General features: G+C 36.7%; 1 protein-coding gene across 2 annotated transcripts in view; it reads left to right on the forward strand.

Annotated features, from left to right (window-relative positions):
- The window catches only part of GLCCI1 (glucocorticoid induced 1), a 115906-nt gene extending 94011 nt beyond the window's left edge, over positions 1-21895 (forward strand). For both annotated transcript variants that reach the window (XM_021102417.1, XM_021102418.1), the window contains exons 6-8: positions 558-768; positions 17730-17850; positions 19017-21895. In XM_021102417.1, coding sequence (XP_020958076.1) covers positions 558-768; positions 17730-17850; positions 19017-19362 — 678 coding nt within the window. In that variant the 3' untranslated portion in view covers positions 19363-21895. The remainder of the gene's footprint in view (positions 1-557; positions 769-17729; positions 17851-19016) is intronic.

Here is a 27850-nt window from a genome sequence, read left to right on the forward strand (position 1 = left end):
CTACAGCTCCAATTGCACCCCGAGCCTGGGAACCTCCATATGCCATGGATGCGGCCCTAGAAAAGAAAAAAGACAAAAAAAAAAAAAAATCCTCTACTGAGTACTAATAGAATGAAGCTCTTTATTAGAAATTTTGGGTAAGTTTCAAAATCTGTTCCTCACTTATAAAAAATTCAAATAAGAATGAGCAAACAGAAATCCATAACTGTGAGTATGAGATTTCACTTTTCTTACTAGTAAGTCAAAGTGATTTCTTGAGCATTTTGATTAATTCATTCAGCAGATGTTTATTAAATGTCCGCTGTGTGCCAGACATAGTGCTAGACATTAGGAATACAGTGGTAACAGAAGCCCTTGTCCTTGAGGAGTATTAAGGAAGTGTTGACCTAATGGTAAGTGGCAGAAATTAAGATATAAGATCGGTATCTTTATTCTCTGAAGAATCAGTTATGGTGGCTATAATAGTGGAATATGAAATCAAAAGAAATGCCGCGTGCTCTCTATATGGATGGAGTGTGTGAACTGTCACTGACGTGTAATGGTTGTTGCTCTTCCAGCCTTTGGATATCCCTGATGGTCGGAGAGCCCCACTCCCTGCTCACTACCGGAGCAGCAGCACTCGCAGCATTGACACACAGACCCCATCTGTGCAGGAGCGCAGCAGCAGCTGCAGCAGTCACTCACCCTGTGTCTCCCCCTTCTGCCCCCCGGAATCCCAGGATGGCAGCCCTTGCTCAACAGAAGATTTACTCTATGATCGTGATAAAGGTGAGAAGGAACTCTCCACCTAGAGGGTTTGTCATAGGGCCTTGCTCATGATTCTTTCTTTGTCTTAGACCATTACATCACCGTTTTTCTTTTGTTGAATGGTGGGATTGTAAAAGATTGCTTGATCTAGGTTTTTTTTTTGTTGTTGTTCATTGGTTTCGCATACCCCTTCTTCGTGACGTTCACAAACATCTTCCATAAATGTGTCAGAGAAGCACAGCGCATGGTTCTAAGAGCTCATGAAAGCTATAAAGTGGATAAAGTGGAGTGGGTACAGCTTCACATAACACAGTTTTTTTCTCTTGGTATTGTCTAGAGTTAAGGATGCTTATGGTAGAGTTTATATTTCTTGAGCCTAAGGTTAGATTTTGTAATCAGACTGATTGGGGAGAAAGTAAATTTCTAAAAACTCTGTTGGAAGAATAGAGTTTAACAAGTACTTGTAGCAAATCAGGGATTATATTATACTATGTAGGTAAATTATTAACTAACACCGATAAGAGGGCCGAACACTTGGGAGTTCTTATTGCCTGTCAGGCCCAAAGTATCTGCCTGTTTTCTTCTGTTCTCATGTCAGGCACTTGGCTACCACTGTCCACTCTCTTCTTTCAGTTTCTAACCAGACACAGAGGGCAGCAAAGACTGCCAGCCTTCACCTTCCTAGCTACTTTCAAAGAAACACTGAACTTCCTTTGTAATGCACTTATAGCTTCTCATTGCAGAGGAACTGATCATAGGCAACAAAATTAAAAAATATGGATGGGTTCAATCCCTGGCCCAGGAATTTCCACATACCATAGGCATGGCCAAAAAAAAAAGGAAAAGTTTATAGAATCTTATAGGATTTTTATGATCCTTTTCCTGATTTGACCCCACTCCCCTTAATTTGTTTTATTTTTATGTATTAACACATTTAAAGTGCCCAGATAATAAGTGCTCAGCCCCCCTGTATTTTTACACATGTATGCACTCATGAATCCACTTCCTGGATCAAGATATGGAACATGTTCAGCATCCTAGAAGGCTCTCTCAGCTCTCTTCCCAGACAGTATCCTTTCCCCTCCACCTGAAGTAACCACTGTTCTGACTTCCAGCATCATAGTCTAGTTTTTCTCTGTTCCTGGATTCCATAGAAACAGAATGAGGCAGTGTGCATTCTTTTGGTCTGGCTTCTTCATTCATCATTAAGCCTAACTCTCTGCTTAGATGTTAGATGAAAGCTACTTTGGACTTTGTCCTCTGCTTTTATTTCTGTGGGTGGCTCTCAACAATTCCCCCCCTTTACTTTCACTCTTTCCTTATTTGAAGGTTGGTGAACCCTCTTCCTGGACCATTAAGGATGTATTGAAAGTGAGCCTTAGTTAGGCATCTCTGCTTTAAGTGGAACATCTCCATTTTGGAGGCCATCAGACTAGGAAATTTTCATTTCACTGAGGCATCCTACCACAGCAAGCACCATTAATCCCTTCCTCATAGTTTTACTATGAATATTTCAAAGAAAACACCTTGCTTCTAGTAGAAGTATTTGTCCTGAAGGTAAATGGAAATGCTAAATAATTATAACTTGTTTTAGGCTTCACAGGTGGTAAATGATGAAACAGATCTTGTGTGATTGATTCCAAAACCCATCTTTTTTGTTGCACCAATAGAAAGGATAAGTGCAGACCACTTTTGCTACTTATTCACACCTGTAGTTGGGTCAAAATGAAAAGTAAAGAAAATAGGGATGATAAGGTTAGACAGTTAATTCTGGAGCTTTGTTTTCTTCTAAGTTTAACTGTGTGGATGATTGAGAGGTGCTGAACTGAAAGGGAGGTGTATTGAGAAGATGATAGATAAGTTCTGTTATGGTAAACTGGTGGTAAGATTGCCTTCAGAGATTCTAAGACACTATTTGATGAGGCAGATAATATGTGGTTTCTCAAGTTCAGAAGAGGTACAACTTAGATCCTAAGTTTAGGATAGGATATGTTCTTTACTGTTCTTTTTCCCAAAGAGGTAGAATCTGCTTTATTATGAGAAGTTATATTCATGTCACCCTCTGCAAGGTATTTTGCAGGAGACATTACATCAGTAGGTTAAGAGCTGCACTGACATTGGGACACAGGAATGGATTTGAGTCTCGTAAAGTTTTAGACAAAAAACTTGCTTTAATTTTAAAGGATTCAGTAAGTGGTAGCTGCTCCTGTAAAATAATCATCATTATTATTACTTGTTAGCTCCCAGTGCCTTCAGGAAAAAGACAAACTATTTACTTTTCCTCTGCAACTTAACCAAAACCTCCCTCTCTGGCCTAATTTCTACTGATGACCTAAAAATCTAAATTCTTTTTTTTATAGCTTTATTAAGATATAATTGACAGATAACATTGTGTAACTTTAAGGTGTACAAGGTGCTGATTTGATCCACATGCATATTGGGAAATATCACAATAAGGTTATTGTTGTGTGACCCTTCACCTCATATAATTACCATTTTCTTATGATGGTAAGCAGGTTAAAGCTCTCCTCTCATAGCAGCTGTCAAGTATACAACACAGTATTAACTATAGTCATTGTGCCACACCTTAGATCCCCAGAACTTACTCATCTTATAACTAGAAGTCTGTACCCTCTGACCAGCACTTCCGCATTTCCCCACCCCTCAGAGCCTAGAGGCCACTATCTTACACTCTGTTTCTATGAGTTCCATGTTTTTAAGATTGCATTTATAAATGAGTTTACACTTTTCTCTGACTTATTTCACTCAGCACAATGCTCTCAGGGTCTAACCATGTTGTTGCAAATGGCAGGATTTACTTTTTGTGGCTGAATAATATCCCATTGTCTGTGTATATATAGTCTCTTTATCCATTCATCCATCCATGGACACTTAGCTTGTCTCCATATTTTGGCTGTTGTGAATAATACTTCAGTGAACTTGGAAGTGCAGTTATCTCATAATCTGAATTCTGACTGTTTCTGAGATAAGTTAGACATTTTCCTAAGACTTTGCCCTTTTTTGGTGTATTTTTCTCTATGCCCTTTTATTCTTTTATACCAGATAGCTGCCTGCATAACACAAATATCTTGTCTTTCTTCTTTTCCTCTTTTTTTTTTTTTTAATGTAAAATGCAAACATTGGTCCAGGTCATCTCTAAGGCCAAGAGTTTTTTCCTAACAGTTAAATGTTTTTTTTTCTTTGTAAAACAAGGTGATAATACTTGTTTTCATATCTCCTACCATTATTGGGATTAAATCAGGTATTAGATAAAAGTTCTTAGCACAATCCTTGTTACAGAGTAAACACTCAATAAATGGCATGAGGTGTGACCGATACTGATTTTGATGAATATTTCTTTGGAAATTAAGGAGATCACAGAATCATGTAAGATAACTTTTCTGTTTTCTACAAAACTATCTCAGGTTGAGAATTAAGACATGACATAGGTTTCTTAATATATATATATATATACACCACATATAGCTCTGAGTTATTACTTTGTGACTAAGATCAGGTTTATGTTACTGCTCCCTGTAAAAATGTGTCACCTATTACACTGTGCAGTTGAAAGTTCTTAAATCAGCTACCATCTTTGTCAAGAGAAAATTCAAATAGCACCTGTATCTTTTATATATGTATGTGTATGTATACATAGATACATGTATTTTAGGATTGGGAGTGGAGGCTTATGTATTTCAGCTGAGTTTATGTTTCTGGTGTATTTAAGAAATATCTGTTGAGCCTCTGCTATATGGCAGGCACTTTACTGGAGAGTGGAGAAATAGAGATGAATAGATAGCTGTCTTTAAGGAATTTATAGTCTAATAGGGAGTAATAGTAATATAAACAAATAGTACACTATTATGCCAGTATGTTCAGAATACTAAAAGTACAAAGAAGAGGGAGTTGTCAGGTTTATAATTTCTGAAACTTAGGTATTTAAGTCATTCAAACTATAGAATAATCTCTAACTCATTACTTCTCTAGGGACAGTCCAATATTTTCTAAGATACTAATTCTAGCTTCTAATTGACATTTTTTCCACAATAAAGCTTAATGGTTTCTGTATATTTATTTCCATTAAAGGAAAAAAAAAAGGAAGCTATACATTTCTGAGATAAGGTAGACCTTTTCTTGAGACTTTGCCTTTTTTGGTATATTTTTCTCTAGGCATTATTAACTGTGAAAACAATTGATACTATAGTTTTGTAGTCAGCTAGGATTGATTTGGAGTACCTGCATATCCTGTAGTTTCTGTTGTAGAACAGCCAGGTCAGATCTCCTTAGATGCCTGGATTGGTGTGCACAGGAGGGGAGGGGGTGGCCCGTAGGAATGTAAGCTCTGACGGGAGTGTGCCAGTGAGCTGATTATTTTTCTAGTATTCATCTGCTATATACTTATCTTTTTCCTGGCAGTATTGTTTCTACTTATTCCTAACATCTGTTTTTCTCCGTGAAGCATGTATAATTTGAGATCTATAAAATAATTTATGTTGATTAACATCTTGGTTTTTCTTTGGCTATTTCGACTGCAATGCCAAGACAAAAATACTTTGACTTTTGAGAAAGGTCCAACCATTAAGAGACCGTTTTCAGGTTTAATTTTTTGGTTTTGATGGGGCCTGGGGGGCGGTTGCCGGATTTTTCCAGTGACCTAAAGACTGAAGGCATCTGATGACATGTGTGAAGTTGCCAGGCTAACTAACCTAATAACAAATCAGGTCCTGTATTTTGATCTATGTGGAGAATTCAGGGATCTGATCTTGAAATCTTCAGAATATACCCAGGATAGCCTAAATTCCTTTACATTCCCATGCCCAAAATGCAAGGGAGAAAAACCATCATTTATATAATATAAATGGCAGTGTCAAGTATTAGTTCTCTTAGCAGCTTGATCAGTATTCCTTGATGGTAGCTAACTGGTGCTGGGCAAGCCACAAAATCTGGACTTCAGTCTGCCACTTATAGTTGAGCTTTGGCGCAGTTCACATAGGCAGTTGTTATAAAATTCTGTAATTTTGCAAGATATTGTGGAAACATTGGTTATTCTAATCATGAAGTCAATTGAACCACTCTACTCAGGCCAACTACCAAGAGTTCTATTCCAGGAATATGTAAATTGGTTACTTGGAGCTTGGAACTTGTTTAGGATTTTCCCACAGGAACAATGTATATTATGTGGATAGAGTTTCCAAGGCCCAATTCATATAAGCCTCTTTAACCCATATTATGATTCAACTCATAAATATTTCTAAATTTGAGCATTAGGACTAAACAGCCCATAGACAGAGGAGAGGGGAAAAAAAAGTATTATCTTTTTATGGTCTAGGGCTGACCCTAGGCAGACTTGTAAATGAGACTCTTCTTGACTGAGGTCTTACTCCTTTCTACATAACATTTTAAACTCTATTTGCATTTATCTGTAGGGCTCTATTTCTTGACATTCTTTGACCTTTGCCCTTATCATACTTTAACCCTCCATCTTCTAGATAGCCCAATCAGGCAAGATTTTGTGGTGCTTTTCTTTTTGTGGTTTATATTCTGAAAATAGGTATGTTGAATATACTTCTTTTAGCTGTCACACCTTAAAAATCACTGTTGTTGAGCTTGAATCTGTTTCTTGATCAAAAGATTCTCCCCACATGATTCTAGAATGCTTATTTTCCTAGAAGAACCTCTTGGTGTGAAATTACGAAGAGTATAGAAATATTATTCCAACAAAGAAGTTATTCCATAGGTTAAAAACTGAACTGTTTCAGAAATATGTCCCTAAGATCATCTTCCTGTTTTGCGTTTTCAAGATAATATCTAAAGTTATATGTATAACCGTTATCTAACGCATGTAAGAAAAATCCAGTAAGTGCATCTCCCCCGCCCCTGGTTTTGGAAAATGTTTATAATTGCACTAATGGAAGTTGCTGTGCTAGCTTTCTGTAGATGAGTTACTATTCTTAATTCAAAATTAATTAGTATGCAGCTCAGTTCTAGCAGTTACATCCCAGAGTTAAGAGCAAAAGTAAACCAAAATTTATCAGAATACCTGCATATATGATTTCACTTAATCTCCTATTATCTATTTACAAGAATGTAAGCTCCACCAAGAATAGGTAACTTTATTTTGCTCATTGCTTTAGCCTCAGCAAATAGACAACACTGTCTATCACATTAGCATAAAGAGTGCTTAGTGGAGGTTTTTTGAGTGTTCCTTCTTTATGGTATATCCACTTTTTTAAGAATGTATTTTTATAGCTGTGTTGAAAACGTTCGTGTCTTTTTCTTTAAAGTGTTAAGTTATATGTGTTAGCCTTTTAAGTGTTCGGGAAAATATGATGATCCTCCCTGCTATAGCCATCCCCCCCAAATAAGACAATAAAGAGTAACCACTCTGAGATTTAACTTCGTTATGATAGGCCTCTGGTGAGAAGAAGCCATGAAGTTCATACTTCCTGTTGACATTAGGGGAAAGGAGGTAACTTCGCTAAAACCTATCTCTTCTCTGATCATGACTGGGGGAAAAGAGGGTATCAATTTGGCTAGAGGAAAGAGGGATATGTTGAATTTTTTCTCCCTGTTATCTTTTATGTTCCTTTAAGAGGAAATATGGATACATAGAAGCCACTCTTTCCACTGTGTCTCCTGGTGAGACTAAGAGGTCAGGCTCAATGAAGCTGTTGGCTAAGCTACAAAACTCCACTAGGTAGAAGCATGAATGTTAGATTGGAAGGAACTTGGTCATCTAGTCACCTCCTCCCATCTCTAATGAGGACACTAGAGTGGAGGTAGATCAAAACTTAGTGAGGCAGACAGCATGATGGTAATGAACTCTGACTCTGGTACAGTTGGTTTGAATTGCTGCTCTGCCACTTACTAATGTGTCCTTGGGCAAGTTACTCAAGCTCTTTATATTTCAGTTTCCTCACCTGCAAATTAAAGAAAAGATGGTACCTGCCTCATAGGATTGTTATGATGATTAAATGTGTCCAGGTGACATTGCCTTTGTTATCGTGTATGAATAGAGCATGGTCAGTATTTTAAGAATAGGGAACCTAAGGCTTAGAGAAATGAGGTTATCTTTCCTAAATTCTGTGGAATCCAGATGCCCACAAAGATATTCTGTAGGAACTTCATACTACTTCTTGCTGCCTTTGCAGGAGGAATAGCTGTTATACAAGCATTCAGCTATGAAAGAGCCTGGTGTGTGGAAAACAGCAAAAAAAAAAAAAAAAAAAAAAACAAACTGTGTGGCTGGAGCATAGGAGAAATGGTAGGGAGTAGAAAGCAGTGAGAGTGGAGATGTAGGTAAAAAGGCCACTATTTCTTAAGGACCTTATAGCCTTGCTAAAAGAAATGAGCCAAGCAGAGATCTTTTGTCGCTTAAAGGAGACGACCAGCTTTATCTTTAAGGATAAACAGAAGTGGAGACACAGCAGGAGGACAAGACAAGATATCCTGGTCCTGTGTTTCCAAACTTAGTTTATTACACACTTTTATCAGCAATTTTTAATCTGTACATATAATACAGTATATTTCTAAGTTATGTAAGTACATAATTCAATCCACAAATGATATATGTCCTAATAAGCTTACTTTTGTATTTTTAGAGAGTAAGTAGGTATAAATGTTCTCCTGTTTTCTTCCTGCATGTCAGCAGTTTGTTTAGTGTACCTCAGTTGGGAAACCACGGGTGTAGGGCTAAGATGAGGAGGTTGGCAAGAGCAAAGGAATTGAAAGAAATGAACTGAAGAAAGAATTAAGTAAATAAATAACAGTATTTGGTGGCTAATGAGATGTATAAGGTAAAGGATGAGTAAGATGAGGATAAAGGCAAAGTTCTAACAAAGTACTAGGTGGGGACATGTAGGAAATAATTACCAGTGAATATCAGTGAAGGAACAGGCTTTAAGGTGACTGTCATGTAAGTTTAAGATTGCATTTGGAGAGTTAAGAATCTGGCATTGTCACTGCAGTAGCTTAGGTCACTGCTGTGACACAGGTTGGATCCCTGGCCCAGGAAATTCCAAATGCTGTGGGTGCAGCCAAAAAAATTAAAGGATTTCACTTGGTTATCTGCCTGAAGATGTTATAATACTATTTCCCTTTAGCAAGAATGGGGGGGGGAGGAATACTGAGTTTTACCTAATACATAGCATTTTGCTTTACCTTCTGTTTCGCACATGGATAAATGCTCAGTAAATATTTAAGTGAGCATTTAAAATTATACTGAAACTTTTAATAGAAGTTTTCATTTTTCCCCCATTAGAATACTTTAGGAGCAGTTTAATATAAACAGGTTTTTTTAAAACTGATGTCCCTAGAAATTGATTCATTTAAAAAGCTCAAGAATGTAAAAACAAAGACTTCATCAGAATGATTTTCCTGAGATCCTTAATTACATTACATTTTAAGATATAAAATATTCTGGGTAATCCGAAATTTATTTTCAGTTTATTTTTCTCATTGTAATTTATAAGAGGCCTGATTTTAGTCTATAAATTGGTTTGAAGACTGTCTTCAATAGAGTGATTTGCTTTCATTTTAAACTGCCATGTCAGAGGGTCAGACCCAGAGTGAGTGGTTCACATTCCCCTAAGAATCCAAGTGAGTGGTTAGCATGTCAATGACGCCAATTTTCAAATTTCAAGATAATAATAAGCAGTGTTGTTCTGCATATCAGGATTATGTTTGCAGAAAAAGCATTGTACTTATTGTGAGTACACAAAAACAAAGGAGCAACTATAATTTGCCTAATTTGTAAATCAATATCAAATCAGTGAATACTTACAGAATAAGTGATTAAAATATAAAATACCTTCCACATATGGCAAATATTTAATTAATGGGTATAACATGTGGAATATAAGTCTCAGTTATACAAAACATAGTCATGATCATTGTACAACTATAAATGTAATAAATTCATTGAGTAAAAAAAAAAAAAAACACAAAGTAAAAAAGGTTATGATGCTGTTTTTCCCTCCTTACCTTGAATGCTGGTCTAAGGGAGATCTTAGCCGATGTCTTCTTTTATTAAAATTCTATAACCCTCTCATAAAAGGTTGACTTTGAAATTATAGAGGAACCTTAGATTTGGGGTTTTTTTTGTTTGTTTTGTTTTTTTATCTTTTGTATTTTTAGGGCCGCACTTGCGGCACATGTAGGGGTCTAATTGGAGCTGCTGCTGCCGGCCTGTGCCAGAGCCACAGCAACGCTGGATCTGAGCCGCGTTTGCCACTTATACCACAGCTCACAGCAACACCAGATCCTTAACTCACTAAGCAAGGCCAGGGATTGAACCAGAAACTTCATGGTTCCTAGTCAGATTCATCTCTGCTGTGCCACGATGGGAACACCTAGATATTATTTATAAAAGCCAATTGTTCTCCTTAATCTTTCACAGTTTGGTCTTGGAGTTCACAAAAAACACAGGCTTTTCAGTATAATTAGTAATGTCCACTGGCTCCAAAAGTTTGTTGTCAAAAAAATGCTGTACAGTTGTTTCTCCTGTTTTCATTAGGCTATCAAATCATACTACATCTGATAATTTCATTTCCTGAAGCAAAAGTATTTTTTAAGAAATGTTATTGGTGTATGTTGATTTGCAGTGTTGTGTTAATTTCTGATGTACAGCAAAGTGATTCATCTGTACATAGACATTTATTCATTCCCATATAGGTTATCACAGAACACTGAGCAGATTTCTTTGTGCTATATAGCAGATCCCCATCAATCATCCATTCCATATACAAAAGTGTGCAATTGCCAATCCCAAAGCCCCAATCCATACCTCCCCCACTTCCTCTTTGGTAACGGTAAGTTTGTTTTTGAAGTTTGTGAGTCTGTTTCTATTTTGTAAATAAGTTCATTTGTATCATTTTTAAAAATTCCACGTATAAGTGATATCATATGATATTTGTCTTTCTCTAATTCATTTCACTCAGTGTGATACTCTGTAGATACATCCATGTTGCTGCAAATGGCATTTCATTCTTTTTTATGGCTGAGTAGTTTTCCATCATATGTATGTCCTATATTTTTTATCTGTTCCTCTGTTGGTAGACATTTAAGTTGCTTCCATGCTTTGGCTACTGTAAATAGTGCTGCAATGAATATTGGGGTGCATGTATCTTTTGGAATTGTGTTTTTTCTGGATATATGCCCAGGAGTGGGATTGATGGATCATATAGTAGTTCTATTTTTAGCTTTTTGAGGAACCTCCTCATGTTTTACACAGTGGTTGTACCAATACAAATAAATACACTCCCACCATCAGTGTAGGAGGGTTCTCTTTTCTCCATACACTTTCTAGCATTTATTGATTTTAGAATTTTTGATGATGACCATTTCGACTGGTGTTAGGTGGTACCTCATTGTAGTTTTGATTTGCATTTCTCTAGTAGTTAGCAGTGTTGAACATCTTTTTATGTGTTTTTTGACCATCTGTATGTCTTCTTCATAGAAGTGTCTGTTTAGGTCTTCTGCCCATTTTATTAATTTCACTTAATTTTATTTTTTAATTATTTCCCCAATACAATTTTTTTCTACTATACAGCATGGTGACCCAGTTACCCATACATGTACACATTTTATTTTGTATATATATACCCCAGCTTCCTAATCCAATCATCTGTTGATGGACATGTAGGTTGTTTCCATGTCTTGGCTATCGTGAATAGTGCTGCAGTGAACATGTGGGTGCATGTGTCTTTTTTAATATGGTAGTTCTGTGTATAGATTTCTAAGTCACCTCCATACTGTTCTCCATAGTGGTTGTACCAGCTTACATTCCCACCAACAGTGCAGGAGGGTTCCCTTTTCTCCACACCCCCTCCAGCATTTGCTATTTGTGGACTTATTAACGATGGCTGTTCTGACTGGTGTGAGGTTGTATTTCATGGTAGTTTTGGTTTGCGCTTCTCTAATAATCAGGGGTGTTGAGCATTTTTTCATGTGCTTGATGGCCATCTGTACATCTTTCTTGGAGAAATGTCTACTCATAGTTGCTCAGGTCTTTTGCCCATTTTTCCATTGGGTTGTTGGCTTTTTTGCTGTTGAGTTGTATAAGTTGCTTGTATATTCTAGAGATTAAGCATTCAGTTGCCATTTTTTGATTGGGTTGTTTGTTTTCTTGATATTGAACTGCATGAGTTGTTTGTGAATTTTGGAGACTAATCCCTTGTTGGTTGCTTCATTTGCAAATATTTTCTCCCATTCTGTGGGTTATTACTTCATTTTGCTTATGGTTTCCTTTGCTGGGCAAAATCTTTTAAGTTTAATTAGGTCCCATTTGTTTATTTTTGTTTATATTTTCATTACTCTTGGAGTGGGATCCAAAAAGATACTTCTGCAATTTATGTCAAAGAATGTTCTGCCAATGTTTTCCTCCAACGGTTTTGTCATGTCCAGCCTCACATTTAGGTCTTTCATACATTTTAGAGTTTATTTTTGTGTATGATGTTTGAAAATGTTCTAATTTCATTCTTTAATGTAGCTGTCCAGGTTTCCTAGCACTACTTATTGTAGAGACTGTCTTTTTCCCATGGTATATTTTTGCTTCCTTTGTCAAAGATTAATTGACCCATAGGTGTCTTGGTTTATCTCTGGGCTTTATCCTGTTCCATTTGATCTATATTTCCATTTTTGTGCCAGTACCATACTACACTAGAGTGTAGCTTTCTAGTATAGTCTGAGGTCAGGAAGCCTGATTCCTTCAGCTACAGTTTTAAAAGAAGTGATTTTAATTCAGGCATAGTTGCTATACAATATTTTATGTGACACGGATGTATAATATAATGATTCAGTTGTTCAAGGTTATATTCCATTTACAGTTATTACAAAATATTGATTATATTCCCCATGTTGTACAGTATATCCTTGTAGCTTATTTTATAACTTTCAGTGTGTACTGTACCCCTTATTTCCCTATCTGTATTGCCCCTCCTCACTTCCTTCTCCCCACTGATAACCACTATTTTCTTCTCAATATCTGTAAATCTGCTTCTTTTCTGTTATATTCAGTAGTTTGTTGTATTTTTTAAATTCCACGTGTAAGTGATATCTTAAAGTATTTGTCTTTCTTTGTCTGACTTATTTCACTTAGCATAATACACTCCAAGTCCATCCATGTTGGTGAAAATGGCAAAATTTCATTCTTTTTTGTGGCTGAGTAGTATTCCATTGTGTATATATTCTTCATCTTCTGCAAAAGAAGTAATTTTAATACTAACTTAGTAATTCTGTTTAGATCCTATTTAGTCCATAATTATGATCTAAGCTGGCATACTTTTAATTATGCTCTTTGTGTATCACTGAGTTTAGTGTTGGTTGAACTCTATGCTCTTTCTCAGCCTGTAATTATAGCTTTGAAAGAATAAGAATTATATTCTACTGGCTCTTGTGCACATATAATAAAAATATTTTCTTTGTAGAAGAATCTTTAGAGCCTATATACTTTAGGCATTGGTTTTGAAATTTCAGGATGATAGTTCTCTTTATGCTAAAGGATGCCATCATGAACTGGCAGAGTTCCTGCTAGACAGCCATAAATGGGGAATCTGGTACTCCAAATGTTCCTCTGCTTCCACACCAGACACAAAATCTTACCTTTATATACCTGAATAAAGTTAGAGTGTGCAGATCTATTAAAAGTGACATTTATTTTATTCTCTTCTGCCAAGAGAATGTGGGCATTTAATTTCTGAGTGGTTTACTTTTGTTAATTTATAGATTATGAATGATGCATTTGTTCTAGTATTATAATATTGAGAGCTTAGTATGTTTTAGGTACACACATCTTTCATAGCCGTTATATCAACAGTTACTCCCATTTTAGAGATCAAAGGCATCAAACTTTTCCAAGGCCATGCAGTTAGACCTAGGTAGAAGTCAGGTGGCCTGACTCCAAACCAGTGTTTTAACCTTTTCATGATTGTTTCTCAAACTTGGCTGTACTTCAGAAACATTTGGGAGCTTTACAAAAAAAATAAAAAAATAAACCCACATTTCTGGGAAGGGACTTATTTAAATCAGAATCTCTTTAGGGATAAGGTTTGGATATTGACCTTTTATTAGTGTTTTTAAAACATCTTCTGATGAGTCTAATGTGAAACCAGGGTTAAGAACCACTGCTCTGTAATTACATTGCTTATTTTAGAATTAACTTCACTTAATTTGATAAAGTAATCTGATAGTAGGAGATAATGCACATATAAAGACTTATCGCTAGAATAAGAGCCATGGCAAAGATTTTACATACTTTCTGTAGTTCCTGTCATGGCTCAGTGGTTAATAAACCCAACTAGTATCCATGAGGACGCAGGTTCGATCTCTAATCTCACTCAGTGGGTTAAGGATCCAGCATGAGCTGAGGTGTAGGTCACAGACGTGGTTTGGATTCTGTGTTGCTGTGGCTGTGTTGTAGGCCAACAGCTACAGCTCCTATTGGACCCCTAGCCCTGGAACCTCCATATGCCGTGGGTACAGCCCTAAAAAGCAAAAAAAAAAAAAAAAAAAAAAAAAGATATTACATACTTTCCTACATACATGAAGCAAATTAATATATGTCATTTTTTTATACTAGATTTGTGGGCCATATAACTTAACATACCAGAAGTAATGAAGGCCATTTATAAAGAGAAATTCAAAAACCTCAACCTATAAAAGCACATAAAATGAAATCTAGTTTCTATATGGAATTTTATATTTTTATAATATCTAACTTTTCCAAGCTTTAATTCATTATCATGTGTTTCAAAGTATTTAACAAGCTACCTATATCTTAATGGTAAATATGGTACAAATGCATAAGTATAATCTTTTATAATAGAATAGTCAAAAGATTTTCATACTCAATTTTCAGATCTAGGTGATTCTGTTATAAAATATAGATGAGGAGTTGCCATTGTGGTTCAGCAGTAATGAACCCAGCTAATATCCATGAGGGTGTGGGTTCAATCCTTGGCCTTACTCTGTGGGTTAAGGATCTGGCATTGCCATGAGCTGTAGTCTAGGTCGCAGATGCGGCTTGGATCTGGCATTGCTGTGGTTGTGGCATAGGCCATCAGCTGCAGCTCTGATTCAACCCCTAGCCTGGGAACTTCCATATGCCACAAGTGTGGCCCTAAATAAAGAAATAAGATGATAAATAAGATAAATAATCATATTCATTGCATTTACTTTCATAATTCATATTGGTTATGAAGTTAAAAGAACATAAGTTACGTTCAATTTACTCTCGATTACATGTCTGGTTATTATCCTACTGTGGGATAACAGAATGATAAAATCTGTCATGCTTGTGAACAAAGGGATTGCATTAAGATTACCTTGAGATTTCATCCTCAATCTCCTGAGCAGGCACATGCTCACCACTTTATAATGCTCTGTTCCTGAACTGTGGTCATTAAATTCTGCAGAGTTCTAAATGTACAAGTTAGATAACCAAGTCTGGAACAAGTAAAGTAGGTTGTTAATATGAGTTGATTTTAAAGCATACCATTTGTAAAGCAGAAAATATTTTGGTACAGTGTTCATTCTTTTTATGTTAGAACTTTTTTAAAAAAATCACAGAATTTTAGAGTTAGGAATGGCAATTCCTTTAGTTATTACATGGAAGCTTCGGCAGTTGTCTTAAAGTTTATGCAACTATACAGCTTGTGACAGAGCTAAAACCTCAGGTAGTTGTCTCCATTCCCTGTTCCTCTTTGAACTCTATCAGTTTGCATATTTACCTGAGGAAAAACCCCAGATTGAGCAAATGTGTTTATGGCTCCAAATTTTTTTCTTTCAAGCTTTGTCTTTCTATACCACCAAACATTTATATATATATATATATTCTCAACAAAAAACAATTTTTATGGAAAAGGCAAGGAAACATAATAGCACTAAATACTGTCCTGGGATAGCAATATATTGTGTCTGTTTATTTAAACATTAATCACCCTCTTCCCTGACCCACCCCCACAAAAGGTCTTTAAAAATATAAGCCTCTGAAATTAGAAAAATTATAAAAAGAAAAATTAATATTTAATTCATTGTAGATTGTTAATAGGAAGACAGTTTTGCAGATTATCCAGTTCCCATCTAAGTTTCCTTTCTGCCAATGTTCCTTGAAACCATCAACAATGTTACGAGAGAAATCATGATGATGTAGCAAGAAATAGAACACAGAAGACTGTAACTGTGGCCACAGTGACTTTCCTTAAATAGTAACAGGGTGGATGTGTGCTGACATGGTCCTACCCTTGCTGATAGCAGAAAAAGGCTTGTTAAAGGCATGGACCCTGCATGCAGTGAGGCCATGTTGTAACCAGCCGTCATCCCCAGGGAGGCACCACATGCCCTGGCTACCTTTCCATGTGTGCCTTTGGCGTGGCTTTCTGTTGTATGGATAGGAACCCAAGGTCAGCCTGCATTTTTGGTATTATAATGAGTTGAAGGACTCATTCTCATTAGTTTTTGACTGTGGACCCGTCTTTTTGGTCTAGCCTAGCTCAAAGAGCAGCAAACTCAAACTCCAGTCAGATTAATGATGTTTTGCATCTACCTAGGAGAAAAAATTCATATTCCCTCTTCTCCCTCCCATTTGTTTAAGGAATACAGAATAAATGTTAAATTTAGGAAAATCCTCAAGTCTGAAGAAACCCAACTTAATTTCTTCCAAGAGACTCTACATAATCTGTATGGACATGTGCAAGAGTAGTGATGGAGAAACTGCTTTTCTACGTTTCCTAATAATGGGGCCTTGTTATTTAGAAGGCGATGATTTCCCAGCCAGAGATATGGCCATATTCAAATGTAGGCACACGTCTGTATTCCCAAGACTTACCTAGTTGCTCTTTGAATCATTCACTAAATACACTATACGTGTGCCTCAAGGGTCTACTTTCTAAGCATATATTATACTTCATTAATGATGATTTAAAAAAAAAAAACCTCCCAGTTACCTAGAGTCTGAATGTTGGACTATGTGCTATATCCTAATCTAAAGCAACTTATTAAAATTGTGACAACTGTAATTACGGTACTAATGCCATCTTTCAAAATATATATGATAATAATACATTCAGTAGATCTTGTGCTTAGTATTTTAGCAATGGGGATTGGTTTGCATTAAGTCAGAATTTGTTTAAATAGGACTATTGCATTTATACAGGTATGTTACTAACTTTACAACTTGGCATCTTACAAAGATAATGACACAATTTGGTGAATTTGAATTTCCAAAATCCTTTGCCAGGTAGGAAAAGGAGAAGTTGCATATAGGTTTTATGGCTTTTCATGAATAGACCATTTCTTTTTGGTCAAAAGCACGAAGAAAACATGTTAGGTAGAGAAGTTTTTAGGTCCCTCATGCTTCCAGCAGCAAAAATACAAAGAGTGCTGAAAATTTTCTTTAGACATTTTAAAGGTAAAATTCTGAGCATCATTGTTTTCACTGTGGGCCAAGGCAAAGTATATTATGTGTTAAAAACCCATTTTTCCCTGCATACATTTTATTCATGGTGTTTAGTCAAAGTAATATTTTGCTAAGAACTTTTTAAATGAGGATTATTCCACGCATTAAAATTTTCAAATTTCTAAACTGGTTGGACAGTGAGAAAATATAGAGAACCCTCTCTTATAAGCTCTTATAACTCTTCTGCATGGCCTATATGCATAATACCCCATTTACTTACATTTCTGAAATACATGATGCATTTGTTTTCAGAATTACACCTCTACTTTACTCAAAATACAGGTTTCTGGACTGAAATATTTGCTTTTTATGTTCTGTGGTATGACAGATTACTATTGCATTGAAACTTTTATAAGAAATGTACTACCTGAGGATGTTAGAAATAGCTTTGCAATAAAGGAAGCTCTGTGGTGGAAGCAAAGGGGCAAGAGTGGATAAATTGTGCAAAAGGCTGCTTGTTTGGAAATCAGATTTAATTTTAAAGAGCTTTCAATCACTAGTTAATATAACTGCTTTAAATTTACAGACAGTGGGAGTAGCTCACCGTTACCCAAGTATGCTTCATCTCCCAAACCAAACAACAGCTACATGTTCAAACGGGAGCCCCCAGAGGGATGTGAGCGAGTGAAGGTCTTTGAGGAAATGGCGTAAGTAATGTCTTTTCTGTCAGCTGGGATCTGCAAAGCTGTGAAGCTTTTTACTGAGACCAGTTGATTACAGATGAATCAACTACTCCATCCAGCTGATAATGTGTTTCAGAAGCAAATTATGAAAAGAGAATTAAATAGGCAAAAGATCTTACTGAAGGAGAATTTGAGTCTGTACGCTGGAAATATATAAGCTAATACAAGGAAACTTGGAAATTCATCCTTACTACCCTAAAAGGTCTATTATTTAATCATTAAGAATTTTCCTTTCAAAAGCTCTATTAACTTAGATGGCTAAGAAAATAGACATTTAGCAAAGTGAGTACCCATGTGTGGCTAGCCTAACGACAGTGACCCCACAAGCCAGAGGGAACTCGCTAACTCGTCTCCTTCCCTGTAGGCACATCTAGCCATGTGAGGCCATTGAATTTAGACTGTGCAGATTTTTTTCTTTTTGAAATTTTAATATATATAAATTAGAAATTCAAGGAAAAAGAGGTTCATGCCATAAATACTTTTGAGGAATAGCTCAAAAAGAGTGTGTGGCCCTTGGACTTACTCATCCCTTTGTCCTAGTGCAGGTGCCTAGTGGAGGCTGCTTTACTCTTGCAACATAGAAGGGGACAGAGAGCTGTCTTAGAGGAGTGGATGGTTTAGTTCCTGGGAATGGGAAGGGCTTGTGGACAACGCTTTGTTGGGCTGACTGACTCTTTAAGAAACCACTGAACCTTTTTTCCTGATCTGTGTTAGTAGAAGTATGTACAGAGATGCAGAAAAAGGAGAGAAATGCTTAAAACCAAATCTGTGATTGGGTAGTCCCTCTCCCAGTGTACTTAAGAGAAAAGGTCATTTTAACCTTGCATGATTTTCAACTATAATGTAGGAGGTTTCCCCACATTCCTAAATGAATGAAAGTAAACTAATGATCTCTGGGATATTTTATCGGCCCAGTCTTTTTGAAAATCCTTTTGCTTCAAATACTACCCCAGTGCTGTGTACATCAGTAGTTTGCCAGCTGACTTGTGCTATGGAAGATGTTTACCACTCCGTATACACTTAACTCATTCCCTGCCATTCACATTTTAGCTGTTTTAGAGAACTCAACTAATTCAGAAAGTGGTCGACTTGTTAGTGATTGTAAACCTAATTTTGTTTTATGGTTTTAGGTCTCGTCAGCCTATCTCAGCCCCTCTCTTTTCATGTCCTGACAAAAACAAGGTTAATTTCATCCCAACCGGATCAGCTTTCTGTCCTGTAAAACTTCTAGGCCCTCTCCTACCTGCCTCTGACCTGATGCTCAAGAACTCCCCTAACTCTGGCCAGAGCTCAGCTCTGGCAACCCTGACCGTTGAGCAGCTCTCTTCCCGGGTTTCCTTCACATCTCTTTCTGATGACACCAGCACAGCGGGCTCCACAGAGGCCTCTGTCCAGCAGTCCTCCCAGCAGCAGCAGCTCCTGCAGGAACTGCAGGGCGAGGACCACATCTCCACTCAGAACTACGTCGTCATCTAACGCAAGGGGGGGAGCTGGCCTCTACCCTGTGTTCCATGGATTAAGAGCTAGATCTCAGACATCTATCTGCATGGAGTGACAAACTTTCTGACACCACCGACAACAACAAAATACTTCTCAGCATCATAAAGTATCTCTTAACACTGATCTTGGCAGGGACGGAACTCCTATTCAGCAGTTTTTGTGGAAAGCAGTAATGCTTGCAAAATGTGTATGTCATTCAGCATTTTAAGTGGAGACTATGCATTTCATAGAATGTTTGACAGATTAGTACTGTGTCCTGTGTTTTGTTCCAAATTCTTCAGTATAAATAAGCTCTATATCAGAAAGTTGCCTGTCTAAATAGAAAATGTCTTGCTGTGTTTTGTCCTATGGAAAAATACTGTACTTCAGGATTATGTTTACAATTGATCCAGGTGTTTGTTTCTAACTTCTGTAATACATACAATGCAAAAAAATAAATAAATAAATGGCCACAACAATTGCACAGTGCCCACCCTATGGCCTAGCTTCAGGTACTTCAGTTGAAGTCTAAACTCAGGTAACTTGGAATGTATATCATATTGGGATATTAACCATTTCACAGCTAAAAAGCTAAAGAGGGAACATCACTCTCTTGCCTTTCCTTATTTTATGCATTTCTCTTTCCTCATTACATTCCACATTCTTAGAAGTGCATTCAACCCTAGGAGAACGAAAATCCTGAACATGGGTGAACATGAGGAGAACCAGCAAATAGGTGATGTCTGACATCACTTTTGTTATGTGGTTACAAGTAAAACAACTGTTGCATTCACTGTTTCAACATGTATCCATGTGGCTTTTTTTTTTTTTTTTTGCAAGTTCAGGTGTTGCTCAGTTAATGACTGTTACAGTGTTGCAAATAAAATGTCCAGTACTAAAGTGTACAAAAACATTCCACATTGTGTGTGTGGAACTGAGACAGGAATATCTAGATCTGATTTCAGAACAAGTACGGTTTCGCAGGGGATGGTTGAGGTTTTTTGTTTATGTTGGCCATCAGGGTCATGAAATGCTACTGTTCTATCTGAAGGCATGTTAACATTTAGTTTCTCCTTTGGAAATTCTTTAATTTGCAGGTTAAGAAATGACACACTTTTGGTTATTGTTTTCCTCGAGCAGTTTAGGTGCATCAGTTGCATTTACATAGAGCATTACATGGGTCTCAGAATTCAACATAAGTCAGCAGGGTATTTGGTAACTTACAAACACAGTAGTATGAAGCTCTCTCATTTAAGCCTCTCATAGTAATACCATGCATAGTTCTGTAAATATTTTGGATGCACAAATTAGAGCATAAGCCCAAGGAAATAGCCTAGAACCTACAGACTCAACCTAACTTCTCTAAGTGTGAAGAGAGCCCTAGGTATTCCTGATTGGTTGTGGAAGAGCCCAACAGCAGACATTGTTTTCTGCAGCACGAAGAGAATATTCAAAAGCAAAGAGAAGTTTCTGTATTTTCAGTCCATTGATTTCAGTTCAGTAAAAAAGAGTTTTTTCATCTACACCTAAAGTGTATGGCACAATTTTCTTAAGAATTAGGGGAACAAGGTGCCTACAGTTACAGGAACGTTTCAGTTCCTTTCAGTCATTCCTGGGTTTTTCTTTATTTTCTAAGGAGGTCAAAGAAGGAAGAGATGATAAAGCAACACCATTGTTTTTTTGTTTCTTTTTTTTAGAAATGGTATATTTGTGTATATGTTTCTGTGTGTATGTATTTTGTGTATTATTTTGTCATGATCCCAGTTATCTTCTTTCCACCAAAGTTTGCAGTAATATTCTCTCCTGAAGGTGCATTTGGGCTCCTTTAAATTAGTCAGTGTTATAGGAGACTGTCATGGAAAAGGACTCAGTTTACTTTTGCCATTTTCACAGGGGAACCTTTTAAAACAATCTCTTCAGCAGCAGACACCTTTAACCCTAATAATCTCAGGCCTTGATGAAAATACTATATTTTGTAGATTATGGTTAAAGGGAGAAAATTATTAGTTCTGTAAGATAAATGTGAGCTCCATTAACTTCTGATATCTGGTTTAGCATTACATAATGTGTTGATCTTATGCTCTGCTTTTGTCCAAATAAGATGCAATAGTATCAATATCAATTTCTGAATGATGGACCGAATATGCTTTTTTGATGAAATCTGATGTACGATATTTATAGTGACATGTGCTTTTCATTTTCTCATGAGAAAACTAAATATTGTGTTGTACATTTGTTCTTAGCATATATTAAAGTTTTGAACCAAATGTGTTAAAGCTTATGCTTTGCCATGTAAATTTCCCAGAAGTTGTTGAGCTCAAATGTATCCTACACCCAGCTGTAGAAATTTGTCAGAAATTGTTGAAATTTTGTATATAGTTGTACTGTTTAATTCTAGCCACTGCGCTAAACAGTATTTGAGTTACCATACAATATGGCTTTACACAAGGAAATGTGTGGCTTTTGTTTTGTATTTTTTCAGTATAGAAGTTCCTGTGTCTTATTTAAATAAAGTTATTAGTAAAATGAATAGTTCACATATGTTTTTGGAAAGACTGGGCTGTTAGCCTCTTACCTGACAGGGATAAATTCAGCCCAGGAAAAAGGCAGTGCTCAGTACTCACAGAGTTCCTGACCTGCAGCTCTGGGGCTGTACGTAATCTTGCTGGATCTGATTTCCACGGCCTGGATTCCTCTTGCCATTTGATTTACACTTTCCATCACAAGCTAAGAAGCTAGATGTCCAAAGTGCCAAGTCTTTTCACCACTCCCAGCTGTGAGCACCTTAAGTAGAGAAAAGATTGTCCCCCTGTCATTATTTTATGCCTGAGAATTATTTATGGAGGTAAGTTTTATAGGGTCAGTGAAACCATCACAAAGGAGATTGCAGTTAAATTTTTTAACTCTTCACTCTATGTTTTATGAGAAAAGGAAGAAGAGCTTTACAGAAAAAAGCTGTCCTACCCAGTTATCCACAAAGGGTCATCATAGGCCATGTGGTGGCTTGAAAGCAAAAACTGTGAGAAATAATCTACCAGCAGTGTATTCTTCATTGCCAAAGCACATCTCACCAAAGAGATTGATAAGATTTGACTTTAAATTGAACTTTTAAATGGCTATATAGTAGCTGTGTTTTGGGCTTTAAAAAAGTGAAACAACGTTTTAATAGCTTGATCAGTTGTCTTCTTCAGGACAGTATATGATTTAGGCAGGTAATTTATCCACGTTCTCAAAGTTAACTCTATTACAAGTGAATGTGATGGAAGAGCGGGATTTTTAGCCCCACCTCTGCTCAATTTGATCAGATAATAAGCTTAATATTAAATGGCACTGAGAAACAAGTCAGTATTTGCAAAATCATACCTAAGAATGAGGAAGGGGAAATTAGTTATAAGAACTTATGTATGTTTAACCTTATGTTAACTAGAAATAATCACATAAATTTATTTATGAATGTTGCAAAATAAACGTTTGTCACAGCGTGAGGTGAGGTCCCTTCTAGGTCTGAGGTTCTGTTATGCCCAACACATTCCCTACTGCTCTCTAAGAGCATCTGAGGAGCACCTCCTCTCAGATAACTTGGCTCATTTCAGCTTCAGTGATTAAATGGAATGAAGACACTCTCTTGTCCCTGTCATTCTGAATCAACCCCCTCTTTACACTCCTATTCCTCCTATTTCCCAGAAGACAGGGACTAGAATTCTGTCTTGAAGTTTTCTCCATCTAAATCTCTCAATATTGCCTTTGTGTCTTCCTGTCATATCACCACTAAATACCAAGCTGCAGAGACATGGCAGTGCCGTATTAGATAGCTATGCCATGTGCTTGAATTTCTTTTGAAGTAGGATTCTAAGGCCGGGAAAATAAATCACTACATTTTCTGGACTTCAGATAACCTGTACAGCTGAAGACCAGGAGTCAACCACCTACAGCCCATGAACCAAATCAATCCCAATATCTATTTTTATAAATAAAATGTTACTGGAACAAAGCCATGCCCATTTGCTTAGACATACTGCCCATGACTATTTTGCTGTACTATCACAGAATTAAGAGACAGTCTGGCCTACAGTGCCTAAAATATTTACCTTCTGCTCCTTTACAGAAAACATTTACTGACCTCTGCCACAGACCAAAGAGTAAACTAGATGTACATAACTTGTGTCATAAACATGGCTGTTTTAAAAATATGCCTACAGTCTCTTCAGCAAGTGGCATTGGGAAAGCTGGTCAGCTGCATGTGAAGTTAGAACACTTCCTCACACCACACACGGAAATAAACTCAAAATGGCTTAAAGACTGAACTAGAAGACATGACACCATAAAACTCTTAGGATAGAACATATACAAAACATTCTCAGACATAAACCATAGCAATGTTTTCTTAGGTCAGTCTCCCAAGGCAAAAAAAAAAAAAAATTAAAAAGTTAAAAAAATAAGTGAAACCTAATCAAACTTAGAAGCTTCTGCATAGTGAAGGACACTGTCAACAAAACAAAAAGATAACCTACAGAATGGGAGAAAATAATAGCAAACAATGTGACTAACAAAGGCTTAATTTCCAACATTTATAAACAGCTCATACAGTTCAGTATCAGAAACAAAAAGAGCCCAATCAAAAAATGGGCCAAAGATATAAATATACATTTCTCCAAAGATGACATATAGATGGCCAATAAACACATGAAAAGATGCTCAGCGTTGCTAATTATTAGAGAAATGCAAATCAAAACTACAATGATCACCTCATACCGGTCAAAATGGGCATCATTTAAAAGTCTACAGATAACATGCTGGAGAAAGTGTGTAGAAGGGGCTTGCTCCTACACTATTTGTGGGAACATAAATTGGTGAAACCACTATGGAAAATAGTAAGGAATTTACTTAAAAAACTAAAAATAGAGCTACCGTATGATCCAGAAATCCCACTCCTGGGCATTTAGCCAGAAAAGACAAAAACTCCCGATGTGCATAGCAGCACTATTCATAATAGTGAAGGTAAGTGTCCATCAACAGATGAATGGATAAAAATATGTAGCACACACACACACACACACACTGTAATATTAGCCATTAAAGAGAAACAATGCCATTTGCAGCAACATTGTTGGACCTAGAGACTATCATACTAAGTGAAATAACTCCAAGAAAGGCAAATATATGATATTAGGTTATATTTTATATGGATTCTTAAAGAATGATAGAAATGAACTTTATAAAACACAGACTCACAGACATAAAAGAACTTAGAGTTACCAAAGAGGAAAGGGAGATGGGAGGATAAATTAGAAGTTTGGGATTAATATATACACTACTATATATAAAATAATAAGATCTTACTGTATAGCACGGAACTATATTCAAAATCAAAATAAACTATAATGGAAAAAATCTGAAATATATATTTCAGATATATATATACATATATACACATACATATATATATCTGAATCACTTTGCTATACACAAGAAACACATTATAAATTAACCTTAACTATATGTGTATACTAGATACATATATATCCACAGATTTTTTTGGTATCCTCCCTTCCAGAGGTAGAGCTTTATTTTTCTTAAGTGTGGGCTGGACTTGCTTTAGAATATAGCAGAACTGATGGGCTGTCATTTTCGAAATTAGGTTATAAAAAGACAGGCTTCTGTCTTGCACACACCTGCCTTCTCCTGAATCACTTGCTATGGGGGAAAATGTATTGTGGGGATACTCAGGAAGTCTATGCAGAGATCCACATGGCAAATAGCAGAGTTCTTGGGCTGCCAGCTAGCAAGGAACTCCTGCCAGCAATCACGTTAGCAAGCTTGGAAGCAGATCTTCCAGGCCTAGTCAAGCCTTGAGATGCCTGCAGCCCCAGCCAGCAGCCTGACTGTTGAATCTCAATGAGAGACCTCAAGTCAGACGAACTAAACCACTCCTGGGTTCTCAGCCCTCAAACTGTGTGAGAGAATGTTTCTTGTTTTAAGGTGCTAAATTTTGGGTAGTCTGCTACATAGAGTTAGAGAACTATAAGATACAGCAACTGCCCTCCATGCCTCTCACACATATATACTCATTACTGCCACCAATATCACCTAGAGTCTTATTTTATCATTCTGTCCTCTGGGTCCAAAAAATGAGGCTTGCCTTTTTGGAATGGGCACTTCTTTTTTGATTATTATTATAGATTTTATTGGAGTACAGTTGACTCACAAAATTGTGCTAGTTCCAGGTGTATAGTAAAGTAAATCAGTTATACATATGCATATATCCATTTCTTTTCAGATTCTATTCCCATAAAGTTTATTACACAATACTGAGTAGATTTCACTGTGGTATACAGTAGGTCCATGTTACCTATTTTATATATAGTAGTGTATATATGTCAATGCAATGGGTTGCACCCATTTGGACTGGGTCCAAGACAAAGCTTTCTCCTATAAAATTTTATTATTTGAAAAACTCACATGATAGGAAGTCTACTGTATGTGTGTAAAATTTGTCTAACATTCAACCACCTTCCCTAAGAGAAAGCAAATTTAACCCCTGCAGGAAAAGATTCCCTGTAGATCATTAGTTTTAAAAGCTGGAAGAGAAGAAAAAGCAGAATCTCTCAAGAAAATGAGAAATATTTCTGTCTCAAATGTCTTTTTTTCCCCTTTAGTAAGTGAATAAGAGGCTGGAAATCATTGATTATAATGGCCTATTCCATTCCACAGGCATTTGTATCTTTTGGGAGAGGGAAAATAATTTTTTTCAAAGGTTCCAGATCAGTTGGGTGATGATCCCTCTCATTGAAAAAAAGCCATTTTCTTAAGAATGACTAAGAATTTGAATCAATAGATCATTTTTCTTCCAAAAGATTTTCTGATAACAAGGAATGGGTCCCCTTTCACACTACAAATTCTACTCAAGGCTTGGCATCAATTTTATGCATGACTTTAATGACATTCCTTGAGCCAGATCTAGGCATGGGCCTGCAGGTAATGGATGTTATTTCAAACCACTGTAGGGAAGCCGGCTGGATAAAAGGTGGATGTAGGCTCCAAAAGGACTTGCCAAACAGAGAGAAGGGTTCATGTGGGAAAGGCAAACCATTTCTCAGGTTTTCTATTCCACTTTGTAAAGGAAAGGGGTTATACTCAAGGGATAGAGGTTAACAAAAACCACTGCTCATATGTTGCAGTCAACAGCCCACCATTTTTCATACAGATGGAAATCAAGGCCAACAGGGTAATCTTAACTCATTGTACATTCATCTGCTCATTTGATTGCAGACAAACACCTGGGGTGGTCTCCTCTGCCTCCCTTCCCATTGACCACCCTGGGAGCTTTGTACGAAGAACCTATTTCTTTTTGAATCCCTGGCCCTTTCTCCTGATCCCTTTGCTAAATCCGTGACCATTGCAGCAGGTCCCACAGGAAGACAAGAGGGAGGATGAGGAGGCCAAAAAGATGGTTATATATTTGATTTTTTTTCTTCCAATGAGTGTATATTCCTCTAGTGGTTTTTTATTTTTTGTTTTTGTTTTTTTTAGAAGACAAGAAAGAAGCACAACCTTCATTTTTGCAGAATTGTTAGCAGTCCTCTTCCCTTTGCCTGCACTACCTTCTCACCACCCATTCATTATCCTTGCAGCAGAAAATGGCCCTGACTGAACTAACTGCTCTATATACTCCTCATATAAAGACAAGGTGAAATCCAAGGGCCGTGATCAACATGACAATAAATGTTTACCCTAACAATCAAAGCAATGCAAATTAAAACCATTTACTTAACATATACACAGTACATAAAATAGGTAACAACAAGGACCTACAGTATAGCACAGGGAACACTATTCAATATTCTGTAGCAACCTATATGGGAAAAAAATGTGAAAAAGAACATATATGTGTATGTGTGTAACTGAATCACTTTGCTGTATACCAAAACTAACACTGCCTCATCTATACTCCAATAAAAAAAATTTATTTCCTTTAAACTGAAAAAGATTAAAAAGAAGGATAATGTTCAGTGCTAAGGGGGTGGTGGGAATATAATCACTCTCATATATGCCATTAAAGGATAAATGGGTATGCCTTTCTTTCTTTTTTTTTTTTTTAGGGCTGTACTTGTGGCATACAGAAGTTCCCAGGCTAGGGGTTGAATTGGAGATGCAGCTGCCAGCCTACACCACAGTTCACAGCAACACCAGATCCTTAACCCACTGAGAAAGACCAGGATCAAACCCACATCCTCATGGATACTAGTTGGGTTCTTTACCCCTGAGCCACAAGAGGAACTCCAGGGTACCTCTTTCTGATCAAGAACATGGAAGCAATTACACCAAATGACAAAAGGCAGATCACAAACCTATGATGTCATGTTTTTGTAAAAACACATAGGTGAGTTTAAAGAAAGATATGAAGAAAGTACCAAAATTAATATTAATAATAATATTAATCCATATTAATAGAATGTACAAAAATTAATAGGTTGCATACAATTTG

Source organism: Sus scrofa, chromosome 9, assembly GCF_000003025.6.
Source record: "Sus scrofa isolate TJ Tabasco breed Duroc chromosome 9, Sscrofa11.1, whole genome shotgun sequence".
Lineage (NCBI taxonomy): Eukaryota > Metazoa > Chordata > Mammalia > Artiodactyla > Suidae > Sus > Sus scrofa.